A 27,150-nucleotide genomic window follows, 5' to 3' on the forward strand; every position below is an offset into this window, starting at 1 on the left:
AGAAAATTAATTACGACGACTGCAATTAGCGCGGCACTAAGGAATCAGTCTAAAGAATGAAGAAAAATTCCTCAACTACTTCCAAAGTAATTTAAGTCTTATTAAATTTCAAACTGTATTTCAGCTCTTATTATCACAAAAGAATAGAGAAGAAGTACAAATGCTATCCATTTTAGATATTTATTGTTTACTGTTGGGAAACATATGTACTATCAAAGTCGCTCGAGGTATGTATTGTACTCGTATACGATAATAATGTAGATTCGAAAATAACACTACAATCAAGACAACTGAGTCTATTTAAATATTTCTATATAATTATATAGAATCTATAAATATATATTATATTTCTAATAAATAAATTATAGTGGGAACAGTGCACATTCGAAACATAACCCTCCCACTACAAACAATTTTAATGATAGGCATCAGTAGCAAATGCACGACACATTCTGGAATGGTAAATTACGTAGTGGTTAACAAGTCTTGAATACATTTTGTTTCACATGTACAAATGGGAAAAGCAAGATTAAATATTAAAAACGGAAAAAAAGAATTAACACGCTTTTAATACAGCAATCCAAGTATCTAAAACTTTGCTAGTAATAAAATTATAACTACGTGTCGTACTCGTGGATGTGTATTGGTTTGTTAGAAAGACTAGACTATACTAAATTATTAGACATATTTAGACATTTCTAATCTGCCCAGATAAGGTTTAATGTTAGATTAGCTGTTACATAAAAAAAAAACATTTTTGTACATGTGATGCCTCAATTCTACATATCAGAGGTTTAGCACATAAAGAATTACTAAAATGAAATTGAAATTTCATAAGATTTTTATTTGTAACTAGCTTTTGCCCACAACTTCGTCCCCGCGAAATAAAAAAAAAAACTTATGAAGAACATGCGTTCTTCTAGACAGTGTTCTGCATCTGCACCAAATTTCGTCCAGATCCATGAAGCCATATTGGATATATACTGTAACAAAGAACTATCGAACATAACCCTTCACATTTATGAAATTACTAAGAAGTAAGAAAATAAAATTTTCGATATTTTATGTCCATACTTACAATTTATATGTTCAATTCTTTTTTCCATTATCTGCCTATCATGTAAGTCAATTAATAATTTGACTATCTGTATTGATACTAGAAGGAGTTTGTATGACTCACAAGGTAATGTGATACTCCACAGCGATGAGGTTTTACTTCAACTTCTTAGCACGTATAGCCGCGTTGTAAAATATTATGCCTCAGTGGTCATTTCAAACAGACTTAGGGACATTTATGAAAATAGCAGACATCCTTTAAACTCTGGAATTTCTCCGGCGTTGCTGATGTTCATAGGCGTCGGATCAATTAATATTAGACAATACACTGCTCGTTAGTCTTTTCTTATATTAAAGATTACATTAAGGAAAGTCATAGAACCGTTTACTACTGATGTTTAAAATATACTAGCTTTTGCCTACTATTTTGTCGGCACGGAATAAAAAAATACATACCGATATGTTCTTCCAGACTATGTTCTAAATTTTTGCCAAACTGCATCAAGATCTGTAAGCCGTTTATGAGATACGTAATAATAAAAATTCATCCATAATTTTTGCATTTATAATATGAGTAAGAAGTAAGATAAGACAACTTTATACGATAATAATCTGAATAACAGACTGTCATCGCATGATTTTAGTGATAATGTTCCTATGTGATTTAATAAGGCGTATCTAATGATTTTGCATGTTGAAATACGAATTATCATTCCAAAGATATAGGTAGTTACAAAATATTTCAAAAAGTTAGGCCCCTCGTACACAACGCAACGTAGAATCGTCGACCCTAGTCGTCTATTCAGTCAGTACGACAAAATGCCATCTGTTTAGATTTGTTCCGCCATCTTGAAAGTTGCAGCGACTTCTGTCATTTGGTTCGAGACAAACAGGTTGCGAGCGACTGGCAAGGCAATGACAGCTAAATGAGAGGACGACCCAAAGCCCGATGGTCAGGCGACATAATAAAAGTAGCGGGAAAATCCTGCTGGAAAACGGCCACAGATAGGAAAAATGGAGAAAAATTGAAGAGCCCTATACCCAATAGGGGTCATGACTGTTTCTTTTAATAAACTATATTGTTAACTTTAATTTAAGCAATTAATGCATCAAACTTCATGAAAATAAAGGCTAATTAATCAATCAAAATCGATTTACGCGATACAATGTCATAGAGGTTTGTAAACAGCGCCCGTCGCCGACATTTCTAGCTGTCATTACCAAAGAGTGGTAGTATATTGCAGTTATTTCATTGTTCCTTCTCTTAGTTTGACCTCATTTTGAAGCAGAAGATTAGTATAGTATGAGAAAGCTATGAGGAGAGAATTTAGAGAATACGACTAGGAGAAGAGATGGATGAGTATGAAAGGTGACATAAATTAAGACGGAAGTAACAATTGAAATGATGTAAGATAGATCGGTCTGGAAAACAAAGACCCGCTGTCTGCACGAGTATAACTCCTATTGCCACATTTTTTTTATTAAGCTTGTGCCTTGTACTTGTCATTGCTGGCGGGTTGGATTATTGGTGCAACGGTAGACGGTGAGTATATTATAATATTTATTTTGGTCTTATTGGGATTAATTTTGAGATTAAATTGCTGACACAACTAGGTCTAGAAGTTTTGTACTCCGTACATAGCGTCCCCCTGCGCCACAAAGATATGTCACTGTTTTCATTTGTCTGTCTGACGTGAATTTTCGTCAAGTCATGATTTTTACAATAATCTCATCGAAATACATATCTAGATAACGTACGATTGTTTTTTTCTATAAAAATCCGTGATCGGACAATTAACGTTCAATGATATATTGAAGGTGACATTACGTGCAATCACCTGTGTCCGTGCGAGTTAGCTATTTAAAGGTATGTTACTAGACATATTAAATTTATTGTATTACACCAAAAAATATAGTCGTAACGTCTTTATCGTTAATGACTATTTGAACGCCACTGAATGATGGTATGAACGTCAACGCCAACGTCAAAAATTTTTCTCATCACGTTGCTTCTGTTATAATTACTTTATCATTTATTATCCAAGATCGCATTTCGCAACCCTACGCATTATAATGATCGAATAGCCACAATTCGTTCACAATCCACGCTTGCGTCACGGTCACAGTACGTAGGATGGGACGGGCAAGGGGATTTGACGGTGGAGGGGATACATAGGAAGGGGAAATTCTGTCCTTCCCCTCCACTTTTGAAGAAAGACAGGCAATGCATCAGCAATTGCAGAAGTCCATGGGCAGCGCTCGCATCTATATCGGCGTATTTAGGTGGCCGCTTGCTCGTGTGCCAACTTATAATATAAACAAGTAAATATGAATAAACATTTATTTCTGAAGCCCTTAAAATTTGCCTTTCTTGGCACATGTAGGCCAAACCGTAAGAATGACATAAAATAGCGGTCGCTCATGACTCCGAATGCACAGAATTTTAATAAAAATAAAAAGTAGCCTATAATATTATGCCTGCGTGCATCACCTACGGCCTTGCGGACACAGGACACAGACAAAAAAATTGTTTTTAGTTATGAGCAACGCAATTACAAATACATTGTTTTTTTCTCTTGATATTACATATAGACACTCCAATTTTATTAATATATATTGATAATGCGAAAAGATTTGTATCTTTCACGGTTTTTTCACAATGATAAATTCCTCTTTTTGCTTTAGGAAAAGCAATTAAAATGGCATGTTATTTGCGGCGATATTTTTTTTGGTTTTAATATTAATCTTTATTCAAAATAATGTATCCGTTGTCAGTAGAATTTTACCTTGACTAAATTTGCTTCTTACTATATAAAATAAATCTAAAAAATAGTTTAGAATACGAGACAACATAACTAACAATGAACGTAAGCAAGCTCCCAAGCCGGGTACGTCCGATATTACAATGTTTTTAGATTTTCGTATATTCCCCTTCTAAACTATTAAGGTATATATTGTGAGATAGAGAATAAAAGGTACACATCCATAAAATGTGTTTCTTTACATTTTCTTTGCATCACTGTTCACCGGTGGCCTTAAATACCATTAAAAATAATTTTTATATATTGTTTTCTTAGTGCAAAGTTTCAAGTCTCTACGCTCTATTTAGAGCTGTCGGTGATACAATTTTGAGATCTATATTATTTAGATGTAGAACCCTTAAACCTCGGCAAACATATACCTAGACTGGTTTTAATAAGGCAACCTTATACGATTGGGTTTGGGATATTATTATCTACATTTTGATCATAACATCATCAGGAAACTCAATGAGGGTTTTTGGCTCGAAAAATTGACTTCAAAGATCAATTAAACTAGCTAACTATAGTTATGCCACGAGTACATACAGTTTGGCAATCATGTTACAATATGTACAAAAAACATGTGCAATATTAGGTTTTATGAGGAAACTCGATGAGCATAGGTCCTGAGCTTGATAAATTATGCAATTAGGAAAGCAGTGGAATTATATCTGAAATAATTTAATTATTTTAAATATTCTTTTGGAAAGTTTGTTCAAGATTAGACAACCTACATATCTTGTTTTCAGAATTTTAAATCATGGTTTTAAAACTATACAAATCAGACGCGAGCCCGCCAGTCCGTGCTGTCTTGATGACCATTGAAGCTGCCAACATTCCTAATGTAGAAATGATCGATGTTAATGTACTAGAAGGAGATCATCTAAAAGAAGAGTACTTAAAGGTATGTTATTACATTAATTAACATAATTTCTTTAGCATCATATTTTATCCATTTGGTTAAGATTAATAACCTAAAATTCGAGTTAAACATTCGAGTACTTCGTAAGTAATTCCTCGTTAAAACAATCGCTTCATTTTCAGATGAATCCGCAACACACTATACCGACTTTACAGGACGATGATTTTTACATTTGGGACAGGTATCAGCTTTACTAACCTATTCAAAAGTGTTTTAAAACACATAACATAATATAAATACTACTAGATTCAAAGAGAGAAACAAATTGAAAGAAGATCAAAGCTAGCATTTCATGTTCTATTAAGAAAAAATAAGTTTATGACGCATAACCTTTGCGAAGCAAAGATTGCAAGAGCCAAAAGCAAATGAAGCGAGAGGTACTGATAAATTTTAAATCAATACTTTATTTCAGCCATGCAATAGCTGTATATTTACTAACAAAATACAGTAATAACACAACACTTTATCCTTCGGACCCGAAACAGCGTGCGATTATAAACCAGAGACTACACTTTGATAGTGGAATTCTCTTCCCGAACCTACGAGCAGTTATCGTGAGTATAATCGCAGTTTCAATATTGAATAACATCAACTGTTTTACATCTCCAAGACCGAAATCAAATAAAACACTGAAGGCCTTAACAAAAAAAGCTTAAATATAGTTTTACCGTGGACTCTAGCACTCTTTTTTGTCAAACTTTAATTATTCAAACATTATAATGTAAATACGGACAAGACTAAAAAAATAAGTACAATGTAGCTAAGAATAAGCTTGGATTTGGAGATGATTTTTTGATATGTAATTAAAAAGAGAACCCGTAAAATCAAATCTAAACAAAAATAAAAGCAAGTTAATTATTATTAAACTAAATGGGCAGAAGTAATTATACCGTGGTAGATCGAGACCGATTACACCGAGATTTGTTGGGTACACAAGTGGGTCTGGTCGACCGGTGAAATACCACGTGAAGTAGAAGCAATTTGGCGTTTCGTCTGATGAGTGTGCGTGCCGGAGGATTGATTTTAGTTCAAGTTCCCTTCTCACCCTTTTCTGATAATTAAATGATGTAAAAGGAAAGTTCATTTGGCGGAGGAGGGGTCGTATATTAAGAGAAATATCCTCTTTTTGTACGTCCCCTCCTCCGTCGATTAAAGGTAGGCAACGCATCAGCAATTGCGGATTTCTATGGGTAGCGTTTGCTTTGCTACTTCACCGAATTCAGGTGATCAGACGCGTACGCGACGTGACGATATATATATAATCCGTTGTTTTTTATAGGAACCATTATTTTACAAAGGTGAAAAATCATTTAAACAAGAGTCATTAGATAAAATCAAATCTGGTTACGAATTCTCTGAAAAATTCCTGACAAAACGTTGGATCGCAGGAGATGAATTTACGTTAGCCGACATTTTCTTCTTGGCCTCTATTAGATCATCGATCGAGGTACAACCTATCGACTCCGAAGAGTAAGTTTTCTTTCTTTCCGTTTGTACAATAACAAACGTACACAATTGCTGGGTGAGAGGGGCGTAGTTTCATCCGAGGGAGTATTTAGTCTTAATGAATAATAGTATCTTTGTTCAATACATTTATTAATTACATAATCTCCAGATAAAAAAGCAATTAAAATAGTCAAAAAATTATTAACGTTGATGACTTTACAAGATTGCGCGGTGTAATTTAGTACTTTCAGGTTTATTAACAACAGTCTGTTTTCAGGTTTCCTAAACTCACTGATTGGTTGAATCGCTGCAAAGAGCTGGATTGTCACAAGAAAGTAAATGAGCCAGGATCAATTATTTTTAGGAATAGCATTCGGAGGTTGCTTGGTTAAATCATTGTATGTTTTAATTCCTTTCGACATTCAATCAGTTCGGAGATACTTATGATATTGAATAATGGTGTCAAGTTATTTTACTAAAAATTAAACTAACATCAAAAGTATTCTGGTAACATAAGTCAGAAAAAACGCATCAGAATAATGCTAAAAGTTAAGTAAGGTAAAAAATAATTACAAAAAGGTTTAGGTTTATTAGTATTACCTATTCTTTTTTATTTAGATTCGATTGTTTGTTTACATTGAATAAAACTACTGAACTGACTTGAAATATTCTTTCATTATTGGAAACCTACATTATCCCCGAATGTACGTACATATTTATTATTTATTTATACAGCGCGGACTAATAATTTAATAACGCGCCCTTTTCTAAATATCGGTTTTTTTAGTGTTTGTAATTACGTAGCAATAGTTTTGCTATTTTGGAAAATATGAATTCATAAGAGTACTGCTTAATTTGACGACAGTTATACTAAGTATATCAATTGATTTCGCTGTATTTTCAATTTCTTCATCAAGAGAAAAATAATTATACTGCGACTGCAATAAGCATAACAATTAGGTATCTGTCTTAAGAATGAATAACAAATTCTGAACCACTTTCTAAGTAAGTTAGTTTTCATTATAAATATATCTCTGTTTCACGTTTATCATTGCAAAAATTTGCGAGAAATTATTTGTAACGTACAGTATACCAAAACTCTTACTGTTGATGACGTTGCGAATATGTTCTCGCAACTAATAGACAAAACCCCTTTTAGACGTTACCATCCATGTCCGTTAACGATTCCGCCTTGTACCAATGCGTCTTTCGATTTACATTTATTCAACGAGCTTACTTAGTTAACCAACCCGCACTGGGCCAGCGCGGTTGACTATGGCGTAATAACCCCTAATTTAGGGTAGGCTCCGACCTCCTCAGTGGGGATGTATGACACAGGAAATTTAATTTTTCACACCTTTCATTTAAACATAATGAATGAGCTATGAAAAAGATAATAAAGATGGCATTTAATTGCAAATCCTGTTGAGCCCAAATTTCCATTCGACGTCATTAAGCTTACGATTAAAACCTTAAAAGCGACGAAAAATTTGCAGTTAAACGCTGAATTTGAATACGTCTGAATATAAGGTCGTTAGTGTGCCCGAGTATAACGGCTTCAAACCAAAAACCGTTTCACGTGATTCATGCCTCTTCCTGAAGCCTTAATTAAATATAGGATGTAGAAACCCTTTACGATCTCTTTATATTAATTTACTTACGGCATTCATTTTAAAATTATGCTCCCATAAAAGGAATATTTTTTTCACGTTAACACATATATCGCTTAACTGTGTGTTTAATTTAAAGCAGATAATAACTGTCATATTCACACTCGTTAAATAATAATTATAATTTTTTTCAGAATTCGAAAACCCTTGTCGGGGTAAAAATCTCCAAAAAGTTATAGTCAGATATGCTTTACAAAAATACAGCCAACGACATCGTTTCAACAATTTCGTTTATGTTATTTAAATATTAATTATTTCTATCAAAGCGGCGTCTTTTCTTGTGTTGACAGTAATTTAAAATGTAAATGACTACTCTGTACACTATTTACTATACTCGTTTCCAACATCAAAGTCTATGCTGTCTCTAGTCGCTTTGCAAACTGTGCTTTTGCGTTATTCGTTTGTTTAATCTGAAGTCTGTTAAAACAAATGAACATTGAACACATTCATTTACGCTAAAGATAAAAATATATAAATAAATTGGTCACGTGTCAACAATGTGCGGTCTACATTAGAAACACCAAATTACGGATTAATGAGTCTGCAAACAAAATTGAAATTAACAATATTAATTACAATTATCCAATACAACGTTATTCATAATGTAATTTTCCATGGTTCGCGAATGTAATAAAGAAGAAGCAATGCCAAGATATTTAATGCAACTTTTTTCTGACATGAATAAATTAAAAATGAATTACAAACACTACAAATTTAATCAACTCTACGACAAACGTCAAAGAATACTTTTAATATTGAATCATCACAATTTTTTCACCAAATGCGATAAAGTTATTTCTAAATTTAATTACAATGTGTTCGACGTATGTGCTTTTCTATCCAACAAACTCATACAGAAGTAAAACACAAAACCAAAGTTCTGATAATACTTTAAATTAACAAAGCGCACTGGGAAAATGGAATGTAAATCATAAAAGTAGTTCGCGCATAAATTCTCATCATTTTCTCAACAGATACCCATCTCAGACTGTTATTGTTTTTCTTTTAAACTAATAAAATGGAAGAACATTAATTTTCTCCTGCCAGTTTCCGGTCTTGTAATTTACTGCTTTCTTTCAGCGTAGGAAGAATTAAAATTTTTGATAAGAGGAGAACAACATTACCTATGATTAAGTTATTCGATGTTAATTTTATGTATGAAGAGTGAAACATTTTTAATACCTTTGTGTTCTAATTTTAATTAATAACTTTAGTAATATTACAACTATAACTATCTAATGTTGTGTAAAGCTAATAAAGCTAAAATAAAATCAAACGAATTTTCCTTTTATTTCATATAGTTAATTATAAAAATAAAATAATCTAAATAAACTATTAAAACAAAGTCTGATAAAAACACACGAATCTCGTATGATTGAAACAACTGAGATAACAAACTTAATATTAATGAGTCTGTTGCAGAATGTTTACAATTATTCCCGCCAGCGGCGCTGCGGTACTGCTCACAGAGAACAAGGGTTTGCCACACATTATTATAACTCACTTCGTTCTTCATACTGTGAGTTTTCAACGCCAAAATATTTATAATAATAATATATTGCACATAAATAAATTTACATTTACAAAGCTCCAGAATTTTGTACACACCTTTGATAAAAGAAATTGTATACTCCAATCCAGCAATAACATGTATTCAAGGTGGGAAGGTCATAAGTCAAGGCTTATAAAATTGGAGCTTTATAAATTTATGCAGATGACTCTATACAGGATGTGTCAGTGGTGGAAAAACTTTTACAGCTATATACATAAATTGTATTGGATTATACAAATTAAGGAAGAAACAATAACACGAATACAAAGTATTATAATTGGAAAACAAATTAGAAAAACGAATTCGTTCAGAAATGTACGAATATATATGTATAAAGTTTTACAAGTTGCGAAATTGTATGGCATTAATAATTCAAGCTTTTATATTATGACCGTGGTAAGTTATTACGCGAAAGGACTCGCTAAACTTTTTTTTTATAAACGAAAGACTTTTTAGTTGAAGGCCCTGAAAAATATCTATTCAAATCGACTGCGCAATTTTTCCAAACAAAACTCAAAACATTGTATAATTTTAATTTATTTATGAAGTTTTTCTTTTGTTTGGACTTCTGGGTTTTGTTTTTCCACTGGATATATAATTAAACTTTTAGCAAAATTTTACAACTTTTGTTAAATTATCAAGAGCCCTAATAATAATATTTAATTTAAATTAGAGCATTATTCATGGTATGCTTAATTTGTCACATTTCATTAATTTACAATTTCATTAATTAGTTTTGAAATTACCAAGAAGAGCTAAATTAGATTGGGTAAACTATAGGTTCATTTAATCTCTGAATTCATTAATTTTGTCCATTCCTTCCAAAAGTAGAGAGTTTTTGTTTATATAGACACAATAGAATATAAAAATACCTATTTTTAAATTTCACTACGCTTTTAAATTGCACTTGCAATCTGCAGGTCCAGGGTTCGAATCCCGCCATGTACCAATGTGTTTTTCGATTTTCGATTTACATATGTACATTTGTCCGACGTTCTTACGGTGAAGGAAAACATCGTGATGCAACCTGCACATATCTGAGAAGAAATTCAATGATATGTGTGAAGTCAACCAACCCGCACTGGGCCAGCGTGGTTGACTATGGCCTAGTCACCCCTAACTTGGGGTAGGCTCCGAGCCCCTCGGTGGGGACGTATAGTGAGCTGAGGATGATACGAGATCTGATAAATTGTGAATTTATTGCGCAATAACCATGTACTGGAAGGTAGTATTTGTTTTTTTTTCTAAACTCACTTTTTAAAATTCATTTCATTTAGTTGCTGAAAGTCATTGCTTATTTTAAAACAACAAAATTTAGAGAGAGCAGGTTTGTTTACAATTTGACTTGGTTCCAAAAACAAATTTAATTGGAGAGAGAGACTCATGTATTTTAGCAACGTGCAAGCCGCAAAACTAATCTGGTTTACAACTGGGAGGTAAGTGTTCCTTATGAATTTTTAAGCCGACAGCATTTTAGCGCTCACGCTTATAAAATATTAATTTATTCATCTTTTTTATTATTACTGATGCATCCCATTACATTTTATTGACAGTGGAATTATTTTTGTAACGACTGAAAATTATTTTTATCGGACTAAATTCGCCTTTTATTCTTTAAGTTTTATATAATGCTATATTTTTTTCATATAAAAAAATGGCTTTATTGCTTACCACCACTCTAGTTCCAGTATTACAGTTAAATTTTTTACTATTTAATTGAACATCTATCACCTTAATCCAATGGAAACTTGTCACCTTGTTTAATAAAATTGTCCTTTTTTTACTATCAGAATATCACATTAATTAATAACGTCTTTACTCACGAATGATCGTCCGGTGACGGCACCGACTAGTTTCGGAACCGTCGGAGGTCCATCTTTAGGCTGAGTATTTATTTTGGGTGGTTGGGAACCCCCGACGAGACCGAAACTAGTCAGTGCCGTCACCGGACGATCACACGTGAGTTAAGACGTTCTTAATTAATTTATTATTATGTCTCACAAAAAAAAATAACAAAAATATTATTTTTAAATTATTTTATTATAGCGTTTACTTTGTGTTATAAACAACAAACTAAAGCTTAACTTTATCTGAATAATGCCGTATAATAGTTGAAGTAATACGTGAAACTTAGTGTAATATGAGAGGTGCGCGCAGCGTAATGAGATAACTTGCACCTGTTGTTAATTTGATAACTTGTTCGGCAAATGTGGCTACGGTGCAGTTAGTTACGTGGCATGCTGCTTTTTGGTTAAGATTTTCAATTACGTGACAATTTATTAACTACTGTTGTATATAAATTTTAATATTATTTTCGTTCTAATGTCGGATAGTTTTTATTTATTGTTCGGGAAAATATCACCAACAATACGCAATCAAAGTTCTTTCTCAAGATTTTTCTCTTATTATTCCTTTATTAAATTGTGAATCATATATTTAGATAAATTGAGATTACTATAATAATAAAAAACATGAAACTTATGTCGTTATCAAGTAATCACGTTTAAAACTTCATTCGCAGTAATCAAAGAGGCTATGAATGCCCTAAAAACGACGAAAAACTTCGCAGTTAAAGGTCTTAATTTGAATGCGTTTCGCTTGAATGTAAAACTCGTTAGCGCAGTCTCGGACCAAAACAGTCTTTAATTGATCCATACTAGTACGTCCTTTAAGCTAAATTAAACCGAAAGAGTAAAAGCTTTGCTTGACACGTACTCGTAGTTAAATTTTTAAAGACATTCCACATTTACTTTAAATTCATGATGGAACCATTTTTTTGTGCTCAAATACACATAATATATTTGGATAGTGGTAGGGGGTACGTCTTTCGTAACTTTACGACTGGCGCATATTTTGCATGGATGGTATATGGATTTACGATTTATGTCACTATTTCCCTTTTATATTGCAATCAAAGCCGGTTTCAAATTAAGATCTTTAAACCTAATCGGATTAACAAGTAGGTAATCACATAAGCTGTGTAGAGGTGAATTCTATGAAGTCAATTCCCGCAAGTTGAGCACGAACTTGCGCTACAGTAACTAGGGCAAAACTTGTCGGCGCGCGTTGTAGCCTGCGACACCTCGAATCTTGTAATTCCACTAGTTATATTTACAGTCCAGAACGTTTATTTCCTACCCATTTCGGAGAAATACAATTTACCAAGGTATTATAGATGTGTCTGGTAAGTGGGAAGTTCATCCTTGTCCTTTGATCAAATATTATCAACTTACCTCACTATATCTGCGGAGAAATTCAAATACGTGTAAGAAGTCAACCAATCCGCAACAAGCCAGCGTGGTAGACAAAGTCCTAGTCAGTCCTAAATTAGGGTAAGTTCGAGTAACACAGTAGGGATTTATATTAATTTACGAAAATACTAACCAAATACCTACATGAATATAACCTTATAATATATCCGTATCTTAATAAAGTTTTGTGTGAATCCATAAACATAAAACGATGTTCCCTTAATGAGATAAGGAAGCTTTACTTATTGCTGATTAGAAGGTTCTTGGGCCAATCATTAAGAGTCAGCTTAACTGATATAATGAACTTGATTCCCGAAGTTGAGCTTGATTAAAAGCTGTATTAATTATACACGACTAAGCATGTTTGTTCCGGAACTCCGCTAGGCGTTAAGCTTAAGGCTTGCAGTCAAGTAGCTAATCAATACTAGGATACTGAACGAAACAACGCAATAAAAATATAGCAAAATACCGAGAATTTTATCATATTCTCTTATGGTTCTATTACTCTTATTTAACTAGCGACACTAGATAGAAAATAACCTTAATTGGATTGGTTTCCAAAATCGATTCAGTAATTTTTTGAGTTTATCTAGAACAATCAAATATTTTCACATTATATACTTTTATAGCTATTGTCCGCGACTCTATCGATGCGGAATTAAAAAAAAAACTTAATAAGTAGCCAATGTTCTTAGACTATATTCTACATCTTCTCCGGAGATACTTTCAAAAAACATCCATCTAAACTTTCGCATGTATATAATAAAAGTAAGATTTAATAAATAAGTTAAATTCGTACTATCATCAGCATAAGATCCCTTTTTTAAATATTATAAAATCACAAAATAAATGCTGTTTCCACTACTTATCTCTAAAATGAATGTTTTAAAAAATAATTTGATCATAAAATTATATTTTTACGCCAATTTAGAAACACATTAGGACACAACAATGCCAGCATCGTGACACGGCAAATTGAAATAATTTGTTAATTGTGTTTGTTTTACACAAAAGCAGACTTACACAAAGTGAAGTTAATTTATTAAGGAAGGCCTTTAGATAACAAATTTACACGTCGGAGAGACTGCGGGGCTCTGGAATAATTCGTCGACAAGTCGTGCAGTGTAAAGTTAACTAAATGTCATTTTCTTTGAGTCTTTACCATAACCTTGAGTATTCTGTTACTTGTATCACGTAATGTAGCCACTTTACAACTAAATTGGAATACCAAAAAAGCTTTTTTACTAATGACAAAGTTAACAAGACATCTTTTAAGTGCTACATATTTTCTCGTAAGTATTCGTCGTAAGTAAAAAATTATGCAGGACGCTTGTATTGGCCATCTAATAATTCTAGTATGGAAATAAGTTTATGTACAAAATATAGAAAGAAAGCCAAGAACTCTTCTTTTATTTGTAACTAGCTTTTACCCGCGACTCCGTCCGCGCGGAATAAAAAATAGAAAACGGGGTAAAAATTATCCTATGTCTGTTTTCTGCTTCTAAGCTACCTGCCCACCAATTTTCAGTCAAATCGATTCAGCCGTTCTTGAGTTATAAATAGTGTAACTAACACGACTTTCTTTTATATATACAGATTGCCTCTTTCTTCTATGTATATAATAATTTTATCCTTAAAAAATCTCTTTTGAATCCATTCAACGAATTGTTAACTATCATTTACTCATTCATTCTATTTGTACAAATGGCGACATGATTGCTAATGAAAAGTTTTATGAATTGATTTTAATTACCCCATTTGGTTTGCGCGGTCGTGATAGCTTATCTTTCATTACATATTTCGTTCATTGCTTCAAGTAAAACAAGATAAAATATCGGTACATAAGACTATAGAAGAATAAAGCTTCAGGCGTCTGATTCTATTTACTCAAGGAAAAGGGCAAATAGCAAAATCAAACATTTGATCAACATTTCAAATAATAATGGATTATAACAGATAGACAAACATTTTCGTTCTTTATACAATGAAATACTTATATATTTCTTATTTTTCTTGACAATTTTTTTTTCTACTCAAAGTGAAATCTTAGTTGGAATTTTCCCGTCCTAAAAAACTAATCTGTATGTTCAGAAATAGACGCCGATATGTGTCAATAACTGTTCATTCCACTTCGCTATAGAAATATGTTTTCATCTCTCTCACTTTTCTAGATAAAATAGGGATAGCAATATATTATTTTACGGGCGATTAATATTTTATTCGACGGTAAATATACCCATTTGAATTTGTTGTATCTGGTTATAATTAGATCGAACGTCCTCTATCCAGCGGCAAAACATTACAGTAATGAGATCCGATGTAATCACGTTATTGCTACATTGACAAATATAGGTGCTATTTCATACCACACACCATTTATTTAGGTTGTCATAAGTCAATGCTTTAAATGCTTTTATTAAAATTTAACATTTTACTTTTGTACATCGTTATGGTTGGTTTTGTATTTAACACTAATAGAATTATGTAGCGGCAAGTAAATATTAAATATTTGCGCCATGTTTTTTAAATATAAATATATGATAAATATCTAGATCAATCTAATAACAAACTATTCAGCGGACGGTAATTTCTCTAAAAAAAAAATGAAGCCGTGAAACTTTGATATATTTTGCAAATAAATAAAATTATTCCATTATATTGTATCACGGTTTACTTTATAAAAACTAAACCCATTAAAGTATTCTAAAAGATAATTTTGTTACAAATTAAAGTGAATACAAATCCCTGGTGTTACTTAAATATTCTTATCAAATAACGTTAACTTAGAAGTTGCTTATAACTTTAAAATATCCTGTTTCTCTGCATTTAATTAAAAGCTAACTTAATTAAAGTTGCTTCTTCTTAATTAAACATATGAAAACTTTAAACCCTATGGCAATTTTAGTTATCCAACCAAAGCTAATATTCATCCTGAATCCTACATAATATATAGAATGTCATCAAAATCATGCCGTTAAAGACGACTGCAATGCAACATGTTCGGAGAAAGAAATTGAAAGCTATAAATAACGGAAACATTTTTAAAGAAATCAATTAATTTCTAAATGAAGTTCACCGCAGCGTAGTGTTTGCTGCCAGAAGTAACGAGAGCAGTAAATCCGAACGACGTGAGATATTGCACGGATACGAACGATGCGTGATTGCTTATTGATGCAGAAATCGCACGTACTATTTACTCAGAGAGCGTATTTTTATAATTCAATTATCGGATTATAGTTTGATTGAAGTACATCATTGGTTCAACTATGTCTTGATTTTTAATTAAAAATTAACAATTGAGTTGCTAAATTATTTAATTAACAATCGACACATATCAATTTTAAAATTCTTGTCTATGCAAGTTGGCGTTTGTTGCGGGTCTCCGAAACGGCTGGATTGATTTTGACAGGACTTTAACGGGAAGGCAGTTTTTTAATTCTGCGCTAACAAAGTAGCGGATTAACGCTTGTCTAATATATAACTGACAATGATTTAGCGGTTAATATAGTACCTATGTTTTAAATAGTCTCGGAGGAGAATAAAAAGATCCCAATCACAGATAATAAGAAACACGAAGGATGACATACCGCATATTGCTTATATTCTTGCCTTCTAAATTGACCATAGAGTTTCTCTATTTGTTTCAAAAATGGAATGATGAATATAGACCAATTACACAGTACAGTATACACGGTAAAATATTTAAAGCTGATAAAATAGTCCTTTTCCATTAACTTAATACGGTTTTATAATTAACATTCTGCTCCGAACAATACAGCTATCAGCAAGTTAATTGTATTTAAATTGAAAACAAATGACATCACCAATGATTCACTATGGAAATTACTTTATAGAATTTTAAATGAGCGGGATGCGCTCCCGCGCTTTTATAAATTATGGCCTTCGATACTCCAGTTAGGTTTTACATTATGCAGGTATTACATGACTTGATTAATTGGGACCAAATAAAGTACAATTAATTTTTTATTTAAAATCACATCTCTTGTTTTTATTTTAAAGTAATTACTTAATTAAACTGTCCTTAAAAATCGTTTAGAGAATCAGTCGACTTTAGCCCCAAATAAGATTTATACAACTTAAATTGGAAATTATGTTCACCGGCGGCACGTGCTGCACAGACGCTGCAAATATTATACTGCGAATATGTATGACAGTGATGGTATAAATCATGGGACCATGGGAGACAAAAAGAGTTTAAGTTACCGATGAGTAGATGTATGTATAGTGAGGGTTTTTCAGGACAGTGCCAAATAAGTAATCAAAATATGTCTCTTCTACTTTGTACCTGTAATCTTTCAATCACTCTGGCACACAGCAATTTTATTATTCATAGAAATTATATAATCATTTTATGTATAGTTTTTCTCAGAATATCAATATAAATGTAGATTTTATTTTTTCTACATTTATATGAATTGTTTTACGTCAGAGAATGTTATTAGATCCATCTCATCGGATACGATATCCGCAAGTAGCACGAGACAGCTGTTGAGTCGTTTTGAGCCGAGTTGGATTCCCACAAGGGACATATGTTCCGGCTGTAGCGTCTGACACGCTTCGTAACAGCTTGCTTCATACAGCTTTACACAACTCTCATCTACGTGTAACTAAACTAAATATTTATTCTTGGAAAATCAATGTTTTCTCGTTATTGTAACAACTAAACTTGTAACAAAAATATTCGAAATATGGAAATTATATTGTTATGTGTATTTCTTTATCTGTTACTTTTGAATGTTTTCCTTTGAATTTCCATATATGGGCATTCCATATGATGTACGAATATCGGAGAAACCTAAAGTAAACGAGAAAACCTACTTTGTGACAGTTTTTAACAAATCTATAATATAAAGAAAATGACTTTGTTATTTGTTGTTGATTTTTTTATTATAAATCTCGGCTTTATTGTTAATCTGTGAACGTTGCAAAATATCAAAGCTTTAGTAGGACAAAACTCTGCTTAGAAAAAAGAAAGAAAGAAATTCAGTACTGGCGTATATTGTGGAGAAGTAAAACAGCACCATAATCTAGTGTTTTCTCTTCGTATTATTTAACTAACAAGCTAAATATATTTTTGACACGAACCATCATTTACATTTACTGGTATTTGTAAGAAAGTTAACGTAAATTTGTTTATTGATTATAGGGATCCTTTCTGTCGTTATTGGGACGCTAAATCGAGGGAATTGTGCGGCCCGTCTATTTATGCAAAGCAGGGTAGGACACCTTTTTGACCCCTTGTTCCGAGGTGGACCGTAAATTCTCGTTATATTGTGACTATCTTTAATGATATAAGCTACTTTGTTACGGGACACTGGATAAGTATACGTTAGACGTCTTTGAATCGGTTAACCTTATTAAATACGAGTACATGTCCTTTCTATTGTTCTTAGTGGACTTTTACATTGACATATTTTCGGAATCTTTAAAAAATAATTATATACGAGAAGATTGCGACATTTATTCATTTATAGCGGCCGTACGCGACTTCGTCAGAGCAGAAGAAAAATTACAATATGGCTACATGCATCACCTACCTTTCTGTCAAAATCCCGTCAAAATCGGTCCAACTGTTCCGGAGAAAACTCGAACTTGACTAGAACCTGCGGACAGAGAGACGAAACAATTAAAACTGTTTATTTGCAGTAAGTTTGCATTTTGTTCGATATTACATAGAGGCTCAGATCTTATTTTTGTGTAGATACTACCATGTTTTATAAAAAGCCAAGTTAAATTGTTTAGACTATTCTTAAGACATTATAATAAATTAATTAACAACGGCTTAACTCGCGTATGATCTTCTATCCGTTAACAATCACACCATAGACGTACATATGTTGCTCGTAAAGGTACTACAAAATGTTCTAGACGTTATATTGTAATCTCAATTCGACAGAGAGGAGTTCAGTTACATTGCCGACATTCCCGTTCACCAATACTTCCCGGTCACTGCACTGTAACGACTTGATTTACTACCGCACTCGAATAGTACGCATATTTCATTGACAACTACTATCTATATAATATATAACTGGTACATTAGAAATTCCATGAAATTACTTCGACTCACAAGAAAAAAAAAATCTCGTTGTTTGAAATCAGAATTAGTCTCTAATGCCAACAGTGATCGCCGGAACCTAAAAATTGTCAACTTTCAAAAAGCGAAACCAACGAAAATAAGTGCATATTGAATGAAGGAGAAATTGATAGACGGATACGAGCGATGTAAATTCATAATTTAAATTTAAATTTAAATTTAAATAATTTCTTAAATTTGTATTTATATTAATTAAAATTTAGTTTAATAAATGAACAGAGTAGTTTGTATTTACTGATTTCGGAGGTTCGTGGAAAAGTAAATTCCGTTAGACAAACTATATGCAGCTGATAATTTCCCTAAGGATTGAGAAGGTGTGTCGTCTCCCAACAATAATAATTGTTTGTCAACGAACAAATGTACACACTCTTTTGACCCGTAAAATATAGTTGTTTAATTAAGGATGAGGAGTAAAAATGCTTATGCTAAATATACTGCTGGATATTTTCTAAGACATCAATTACATTGACAAATAACTCGGTCCGAAAAATAACTCGTTGTTTTTCTTTAAATGGAAAGGGGGTCAACAATTGGCCTTTGAATCTAAGTAGTCACCATCATTTGTCTGGCTTTATCCCACTCTCGAAGGTCCGGCGCACAAGGTTTTATAAACCTGAATATTTTGAGTGGCGACAAGCATTTATGTAATAGGAGCCTAATTTAAGTAGTCACCTCCGCTTATTAATATAATATAGATGCACTGGCAAGGAAGGAATAAGCCCTTTGCGTAAGTCATATTGTCTTGGAAATACAAGTAGACAAGAGAATTCACAATTCGTCTGCAAGATAAATTTACGTGAAAAATTCGCGCTACTAGAATACCAAACATAAATATAGGGTGTGAAAAGAATTTGTAGCTCTATCGTATTGTCCGACAATGAAAGACAACGGCATGTATTGTTCTAAAAAATTCTTCGGAACACTTACCTTTGCAATAGCACTATAATATTTACTATACCTTTTTGTTAACAGGATTAAATTGCTATGTAACTAAAACTCATATTAAACAAGAGTTATTGTTTACGTGTAAGAGAATATTCCATATTTCCACTCTCTAATGGAATATCAAATGCACTGTAACACGTTACGGTATACAATTCACCTTATATATATCTCGTATATCGTTGAGCGCTAGAACATATCGTCTAGGTTTGATTGTTGAAGTACATAACAGTTAAAACAGATTTAAGTTAGAGAACGATACATCGACGATTTCAAATCTAACCCTTTATCACAAAAAATTAAGTTTTTAAATTTAAGCATTAATGGCTCCTAAGATAGAAGCACATAGCTGAACGAACGATTAAACTGCACTCGATTTCAAATTTTAATCTAACCTAATGTAAATGAAACTACTCCAACATAGGTACACCTCTAAAATATTTAATACAAAGGAAGCACTCACTGTCTAACGTTGCTTCAGTTAAGTCAGTTGAAGTCGCTTGGTTCACATACTTGCACATATGAAGTGACGTCTTAGTTCACATTCATTCACTTACACTTTACTACACTTGTGTCATATTGTACGATTATATAAACGTTTGTGAGCACTACGGTGACACGCACAATGCTCTCGCATAACTTAACACATCTTGGATATATTGAACTTTGATTAACATACTGGTTTAGTAATAAACTTGACCTCAGGAATTATCCATTCAAAACACTTAAGTTTTCTTATATGTAGTAAAAGTAGATTGACGGCAATCCCACCGGTTAACGGTCACAATAAACTACGTTCGGCGTTCAGAATAAACACAATGTTATACGACTTTTATATACTTTCACGTTTATCTATAGTGTCCGAAATACGATATAATACTGAAATGTCGAAGCCGAAGTACGATATCGTCACAAATGTTTCTAATTCAGTATTTAACCTACCACTTGTTCACGCATACTGTCTATGTATTAATGTTAAATCATTGTCCGACACTGTCACCTTTTTTATTGCTAAAGAGTAAAGTTTATATCCAAAAAAAATATGATCCAGCAGAATTATACAACAAAAAAATTTGTAGCTTTTTAATTATAATAAAACTAAGTTGATTACATTTATTCACGATATATTATTTCTCTCAAGTGAAATCGAATTACCTATCCCTTGCTCCTAAAGTATGGGTGTAGGTTTGGAAACATTCTAACAAACGGTCAATGTATAGCGCGCATAACGAAATTGTCTACAATTTTACCGTCTTGTAAAAGATGAATGCGATACAAGGTAGTCTTCAGTATAGCTTCAGCTTTCAGGCTGAGCGGTTGTCGGTTGAAGAAGAGCGATTTTTACCATTTAACTTTCAAATCTTTAACACGCGAAATTAAAACCTAATTAAAATAAGTTGTGTTAAAATGTGTTTTTATTGAAAAATTATGATTTATAAATATGAAGGTTCTATTTTACAGAATGTGTAATTTAGTGATGTTTTTAAACTTTTAAATAAATCATATTAAAAACCGTTTAAATGTTTAGTTTGGGAATTTTTTAAATCAGTGCTGGGTAAAGTAAGGTAAAGTAAATTATTTTAACTATTACCATAGTTATAATTTTTTTTTCTGTATAAAAAAGGAATAAAATTGTTTTTTATTTACTTTGACACGCCTTTGTATCTTATCTAGGGATACAATCTTAATGTAAAAAATTTCGCTATAATTTACAAAACTTTACAAAAATAAGTTCAGGTAAGCTTTAGTAAGGTTTTTGAATGGCACAAAACTATGAACTATACAGAGCATAATTTTTCATTGGTCTGATTATTATTATTATTAACAATATCTCAGTTCTCGCAAAAATGATGTCTTTAATTTAAAGTAATCTTACTTATATTATAAATGCGAATGTCAACGGATCTTGATGAAATTTAGCACATATGTAGAACATATTCTGAAAGAACACATACGTAGTTTTTTATTCTGCGTGGACGGAGTCGCGGCAAAAGCTAGTAATAAATGAGAATAATACTAATAATTTGGTTGTCGTAATAAAAATAAAATATACAAGGAAAAAACCATGAAAATCTTATACTTCATAACGAACATTAAAATCATGTTAGATATTAATGCTTGAAGTACTTGACGGAGTCCTACTTCGAAATAAAAAATATTCCTTCCTTTCCAGTCTCCAAATTAAATTAATAGAACGAAATTTTATATTTGAAGGAAATGAAATGTGTACATTTTGTACCCGGATTCTTTTATTAAATTCGGATTAAATCACCATTTTTGTGAATTGAATTTCAAAAAGTCGTCCGTATTTTTTATTGCATTTCTTTCTCTTTATCGCGTGTGTTTATTAAAAAATTATTTACTAAAAACCAGAGTTTTCACAAAATCGTAGAATTTGTGTATTGATTTTTTAAATTGAGAAATGAAGTCGTATAACAAATTGCGACTGTTTAGATGGATGGATGTTTTTTTGAAGGTATCTCCGGAACGGCTCAATGGATCTTGATTTGGCACAGATGTAGAACATAGATTAGAAGAACACATAGGCTACTTATTCCTTTTTTTAATTCCGCGCAACGGAGACGCGGGCGACAGCTAGTTTTGAATATTTGATATTTATGCTCTTTTTATTCTCAAATAAATCTATTGTAAATATACTTTCTTCCTTGACGTGTGCTAGCTATTTTAGTTTCGACGTATTATTTACTTTCATTTTCATTCTTTTCAAAATTGACTTAAATTATTGCTTTTGCCTTTTCTTTCCTTTACAATTAGAGCGATATATCCCTGAAGAAAATAAAACGTTGCTACACGAGCAAAACTTGATTGGTCGCTAATTCATATTAGAGTAATTAGAGTATATTCTTTTTACCTTTTCAAGGATTAGAATTTATTTAATTCATTCCCTGCCTAACCTATTAAACTACAACACTACTAATATCAATTTTCTTTTCCATTGAATAAAAAAAAAAAAAAATTCTTTGCGAACTACATAAATTATTACTTTCATAGTCCCATGGGTGACATATTTTAATTTGAACAATTCAATTTATTTACACCAAAAATTTTCTACTCCTGTTCTCGAAAACTCATGGTGAATATTATTTTCTCCTAGCTTGTAACATAACACGTACCACCACAGTCATCGATTAATAGTAATTAAAAAATTCACGTGGTGTAGATTCTTCACATATTAATTATGCTTTAGATGTCTCTCTATTCACCAATTAGAACTCTGACTGTAGAAGATATTGTTCCAGGTTGCAATGAAATCCATTAAATTGTTAACCTGGGTGTCCATCCCGACGTGTATGTCAATTAATCTTACTCACTGTCAAAGCTTGCAAAGGCATATGATTATTTGTCGGCTGTAGCGTTCTATGTTGCCGTCAAATAACTTCGTGTCTCTATTAACTTTACATACCTATATATAATATCAATGTATGTATATATGTCATCTAATATTTTGATGAGACATTGTTAGCTCTCTGCAGATATGCACAAAGGCTCCTCAAATGAAAAACTACAATTAAAGATCAAATTTTCGTTCTTAATGAATGCGTCATTGCAACACACGTCGGGTTTAAAAGCATAATTAAATAAAAATAATATAAAACGTTTGCCCTGTCTTAACTTTAGATAAGTGGTCGTTTATCTAAATCGGTTCAAATTTGCAACTCGGACGTCACTTAGCAACAAAGTTTGTGAAATCCCAGAAGTGTACGGTCTCGCGTTAAAGCCTTTGATAAAGTTACCACGCCGTTGTTCAAGATATCCCGAGGATATTATTCAATCTACCATCTGCATTTTTCTAAAAGGATGTAATAAAGATTTTTTTAAGAAAAAAGGCTTTACTGATCTAAACTGAAAATGTCCTCTCTGGTATAGGTCGGATAAAAATCTTTAACTTAAATTTGTTACCAATCCTCACATTTATAGATCGTTACTACTTGTTTAGTTGTTACATTAATTATAAACCCCAAATATTAATTGGATTTCAGCGCAATTTCACGTTTGGTAATAATCAAAATCAACGGTCTAACAACGTTTGTGAAGTAGGGAAATGCTTGTTAACAAACCGCTAAAGTGGTCGCAAATATAGCTCTTAATTTAAGAGAAACTTTGAAATTACTCTCAGGATTAATCAATCACTAATGCTTTCGTGTATAGATTTTGTAGCAAGAAACAAGACAGAATAGAAAAATATAGTCTTGTAATAATTTAATCTTTCATTAAAATTAAAAAAAGAAGTTATCATGAGTTCGACAAAGCAAATTTACATTATCTGTTATTTATCTTTATTATTTAACGCAGAAAATTGTCTATAAAGCTTTATTACATAAGATGTTTTCTGTTTTCTGAGCAAACACAAGTATTATATTGTACATTTTCTTTCATATGTCTTTATATATATATTTATTTCTTTCATCGATAATTATGATACATTGTTATCGTCCGGGCTACATTGACGATTATATCTGTTGGCGATGCGTGAAGATGTAGCAAAGCAGTTAAGGAATGTTATTTCAAATATTTTGATTGTTGGCCAGATACTTTCTTCCTTTCAAAATGGTCTCAACTATAATATCTTTCTGCGGCTTTTACCACTTTATTTTAACAACTTTGAAAACAAAAGCGTAATCATTTGACCATCATTCCCTTATATCTCCTAGGGTGAAAATAAAACACGAAATAGGAATATATACAGAGTAAATTGTGACAAACAAAATTTATATCATAAAACACACGCCATTCACCTTTCAAAGTCAAAGGACGTCGTAGCTGCTGTGAACATTTAAGATAGATTGACTCGTCCTCTGAAAGACTGAAAGTCAACGTCATACTGTTTAATCTTTCCACAAAATTGAAAAAGCGAGCGCAGCTGCAATAAAGTTTTCAGAGGACGAAAACGATATTTTTATAAACTTTTCATTAAATTTCCACATTTCACAAACAAAAGAAATTAATTTTGTTAGAAGGTATCTCCAAAATGGATCAACGGATCACGGACGTAGAGCATAGTCTGAAAGAAGTTATATGCTACATGTCAAGTTTTTTATTCTAATTGTGCAGATAGATTCGCGGGCGACAGCCTATTACAATACTAATAAAAGACCACAATAAACACACCATTCTTTTGGAGATGTTTTGCATTTCATTGATTAAACGTCATTTATCATTTTGATACAAGACTTTCTGGTATGTCCTTAATCGAGCTTAACGACGCTCCTGGGACAAGATGACATAGTGGATTTGCGCCTTCAACACAGCGAACAAGTCGAAAATTTCCTCTGTAATAAATCTTTAATGACCCAAAGGAATTCTACTAATTCCTGATTAAACATTTTTTTTCAGCATTCTAATAAAAATAATGCGTTACAGTGGAGGAAAATAACTGTATACGTTACAATCAAATATTTCAATATCTAAAGTGATATATTTTACGTTGTTTGGACGTACATATCGTTTTTTAGTCGACTTCAAAAAGAAGGAGGTTATCAATTCGACTTTTTTTATGTGTGTTACCCCGAAACTCCGCCCCTGGTGGTCCGATTTTGATGAAAAATATTTTAATCGAAAGGAAGTGCTTGCAGATGGGTCCCATTTTTTTTGACCTATAATTTTGAGTTTTGACATTTTAGTTTTTTTTTTTGTATAAATGTGATATTTTTAAAAACTTATAGGCATACAGACACAATTCATTTTAACTTAGATACATCGTGTCTTAATGCCTGTAAGTATTTACATTATATGACAACTTAATGATACAATAAAGATTATAAAATAAAAATATTTCACAATTTTTAAAAAATTTCTTACAATAAAACAACCTTAAACGTTGCCAAACAACATTAGTAGCTGTAGCGACAGCAGAATCGATCGATAATAGTCTCGAATTCTGAATTCTAATTATAATAAAGATAATATTCGTTAAAGTTGGTCGAGTCTTTGCTTTCTGGGAAAACATTTATCAAATTACAATCAAATTTTCATCAATTCATCTAATTAGAAATATAGAGTATCAAATTTTAAAGTCTACAAGTTACTTGTGGACAAGTCAATTAACTTTAGAAATAAAAATGAAAATGTCTAGTTTTCAGTCTTGACTATGATTATATTTTCTTGCCCTAACATTAATTTATATTGTTTTAGTTTGTTGGACTCAGATTAACGTTTTATCGACTTTATCTTTTTATTTATATTGAATAAGGTAGCGCTTGACCACGATCCCACCCGATGAAGTGATGATGTAGTCTAAAGATAATACGCGCTAGCTTTGTAATGCATATTCACTCTATTCTTGAAGGCCCCCACATCGTACTTGGACGGAAAAACTGACGCCGGCAACTTATTCCAATCCTTAGCAGTACGCACAGGGAACGATGATTCAAACATTTTCGTTCGAAGTCTCGGCACGTCTACGTATGTCTGAACGTCCGATGGTAGAATGGTGATGGTGAAATTATATCATGTAATTCCTGCGAACACTCCCCAAAATGCAGCCTGTAAAACAGTTACTATTATTTCCGTTAATTTGAAATTATAAAGTCTTAAAACTCTTTGTAACTACTGCAATTAAATTTAATCTCTCATTACATTACTGAATTTCAATGAAAAAAAAAGATTTAGTGCTTTTTAGGTAACATTGGCTTACGTTGAAAAATTTTGTAGTTTTTTCAAAAAGCAAAGATTGAGTTGAGTGTTGTTAGTTTAAATATCTGTGGTGAATTTAGTGAGAGGGTGGATTGAATTTCGACGACAGCCGTGGAATTGAATTGTTTCCGCATCTCTAAGCGACACTCTAGATACGCCGGATAACGAGATCCACGCCGTCGTCGCTTCTCTTTCAGAAAAAGCTGTTTGGTTTATATAAAATAGTATGAATTCGTTAAAAACTTGTTCAACTTTCATGTATTTCAAATTTTTCAGTATAACCCACTTTTTCTACTGTGTCGTTTATACGAAATATTTTATAAATTATATTTAAAAGTCGGTCACATATGGTACCTCTTTGAAATACTTATGTTGAGGACATCTACCTTAAATTGCGTAGTTCTGAATTCGACTTTTTCCCTTCTAAAGCGAAAATCCTTGAATATTTTTCGTGTATTCTTGAAATAAATGACGTCCAATTATTATCAGTTTTTATGTATAAAAAAATGTATAAATATACTTTCCCCAGCATTTTTATCATTTCGCACGTCAACATATTTATTATTAAGTTCATCTATTTTCATACACTTTAATAGGTTATGAAAAGTAAAATAAAGTATAAAATTTAAAATACATTTCAACTCTCTTATAAGAAGGAATTAAAGTGAAAATACTAACTGTTTTTCCGTGTTTCTTTGCGGCAGCGCCGATACCGATGGGAGAAAAAGTTATAAAAGT

General features: G+C 32.1%; 2 protein-coding genes across 4 annotated transcripts in view; both read left to right on the forward strand.

Moving 5' to 3' along the window:
* The first annotated feature begins 2,513 nt into the window (after positions 1-2,513).
* LOC106713134 (glutathione S-transferase 1) lies at positions 2,514-6,617 on the forward strand. 3 transcript variants are annotated; one of them, XM_045682165.1, is made up of 6 exons: positions 2,514-2,599; positions 4,607-4,761; positions 4,902-4,960; positions 5,192-5,333; positions 6,059-6,249; positions 6,503-6,617. In XM_045682165.1, the coding sequence occupies exons 2-6, from the start codon at positions 4,618-4,620 to the stop codon at positions 6,615-6,617; spliced, it is 651 nt and encodes a 216-aa protein (XP_045538121.1). In that variant the 5' UTR covers positions 2,514-2,599; positions 4,607-4,617. The 3 variants fall into 3 exon arrangements, with proteins under 3 accessions (XP_045538121.1, XP_045538122.1, XP_045538123.1); XM_045682166.1 differs by lacking the exon at positions 2,514-2,599 and adding an exon at positions 2,880-2,923; XM_045682167.1 differs by lacking the exon at positions 2,514-2,599 and adding an exon at positions 3,908-3,944.
* A 14,669-nt stretch (positions 6,618-21,286) lies between these two features.
* LOC106713205 overlaps positions 21,287-27,150 on the forward strand; it is a 35,293-nt gene continuing 29,429 nt past the window's right edge. Inside the window, exon 1 of the mRNA XM_045682209.1 lies at positions 21,287-21,323. The gene's annotated coding sequence lies outside the window, so the exon portion shown is untranslated. The remainder of the gene's footprint in view (positions 21,324-27,150) is intronic.

The sequence above is a fragment of the Papilio machaon genome, chromosome 18 (assembly GCF_912999745.1).
Source record: "Papilio machaon chromosome 18, ilPapMach1.1, whole genome shotgun sequence".
Classification (NCBI taxonomy): domain Eukaryota; kingdom Metazoa; phylum Arthropoda; class Insecta; order Lepidoptera; family Papilionidae; genus Papilio; species Papilio machaon.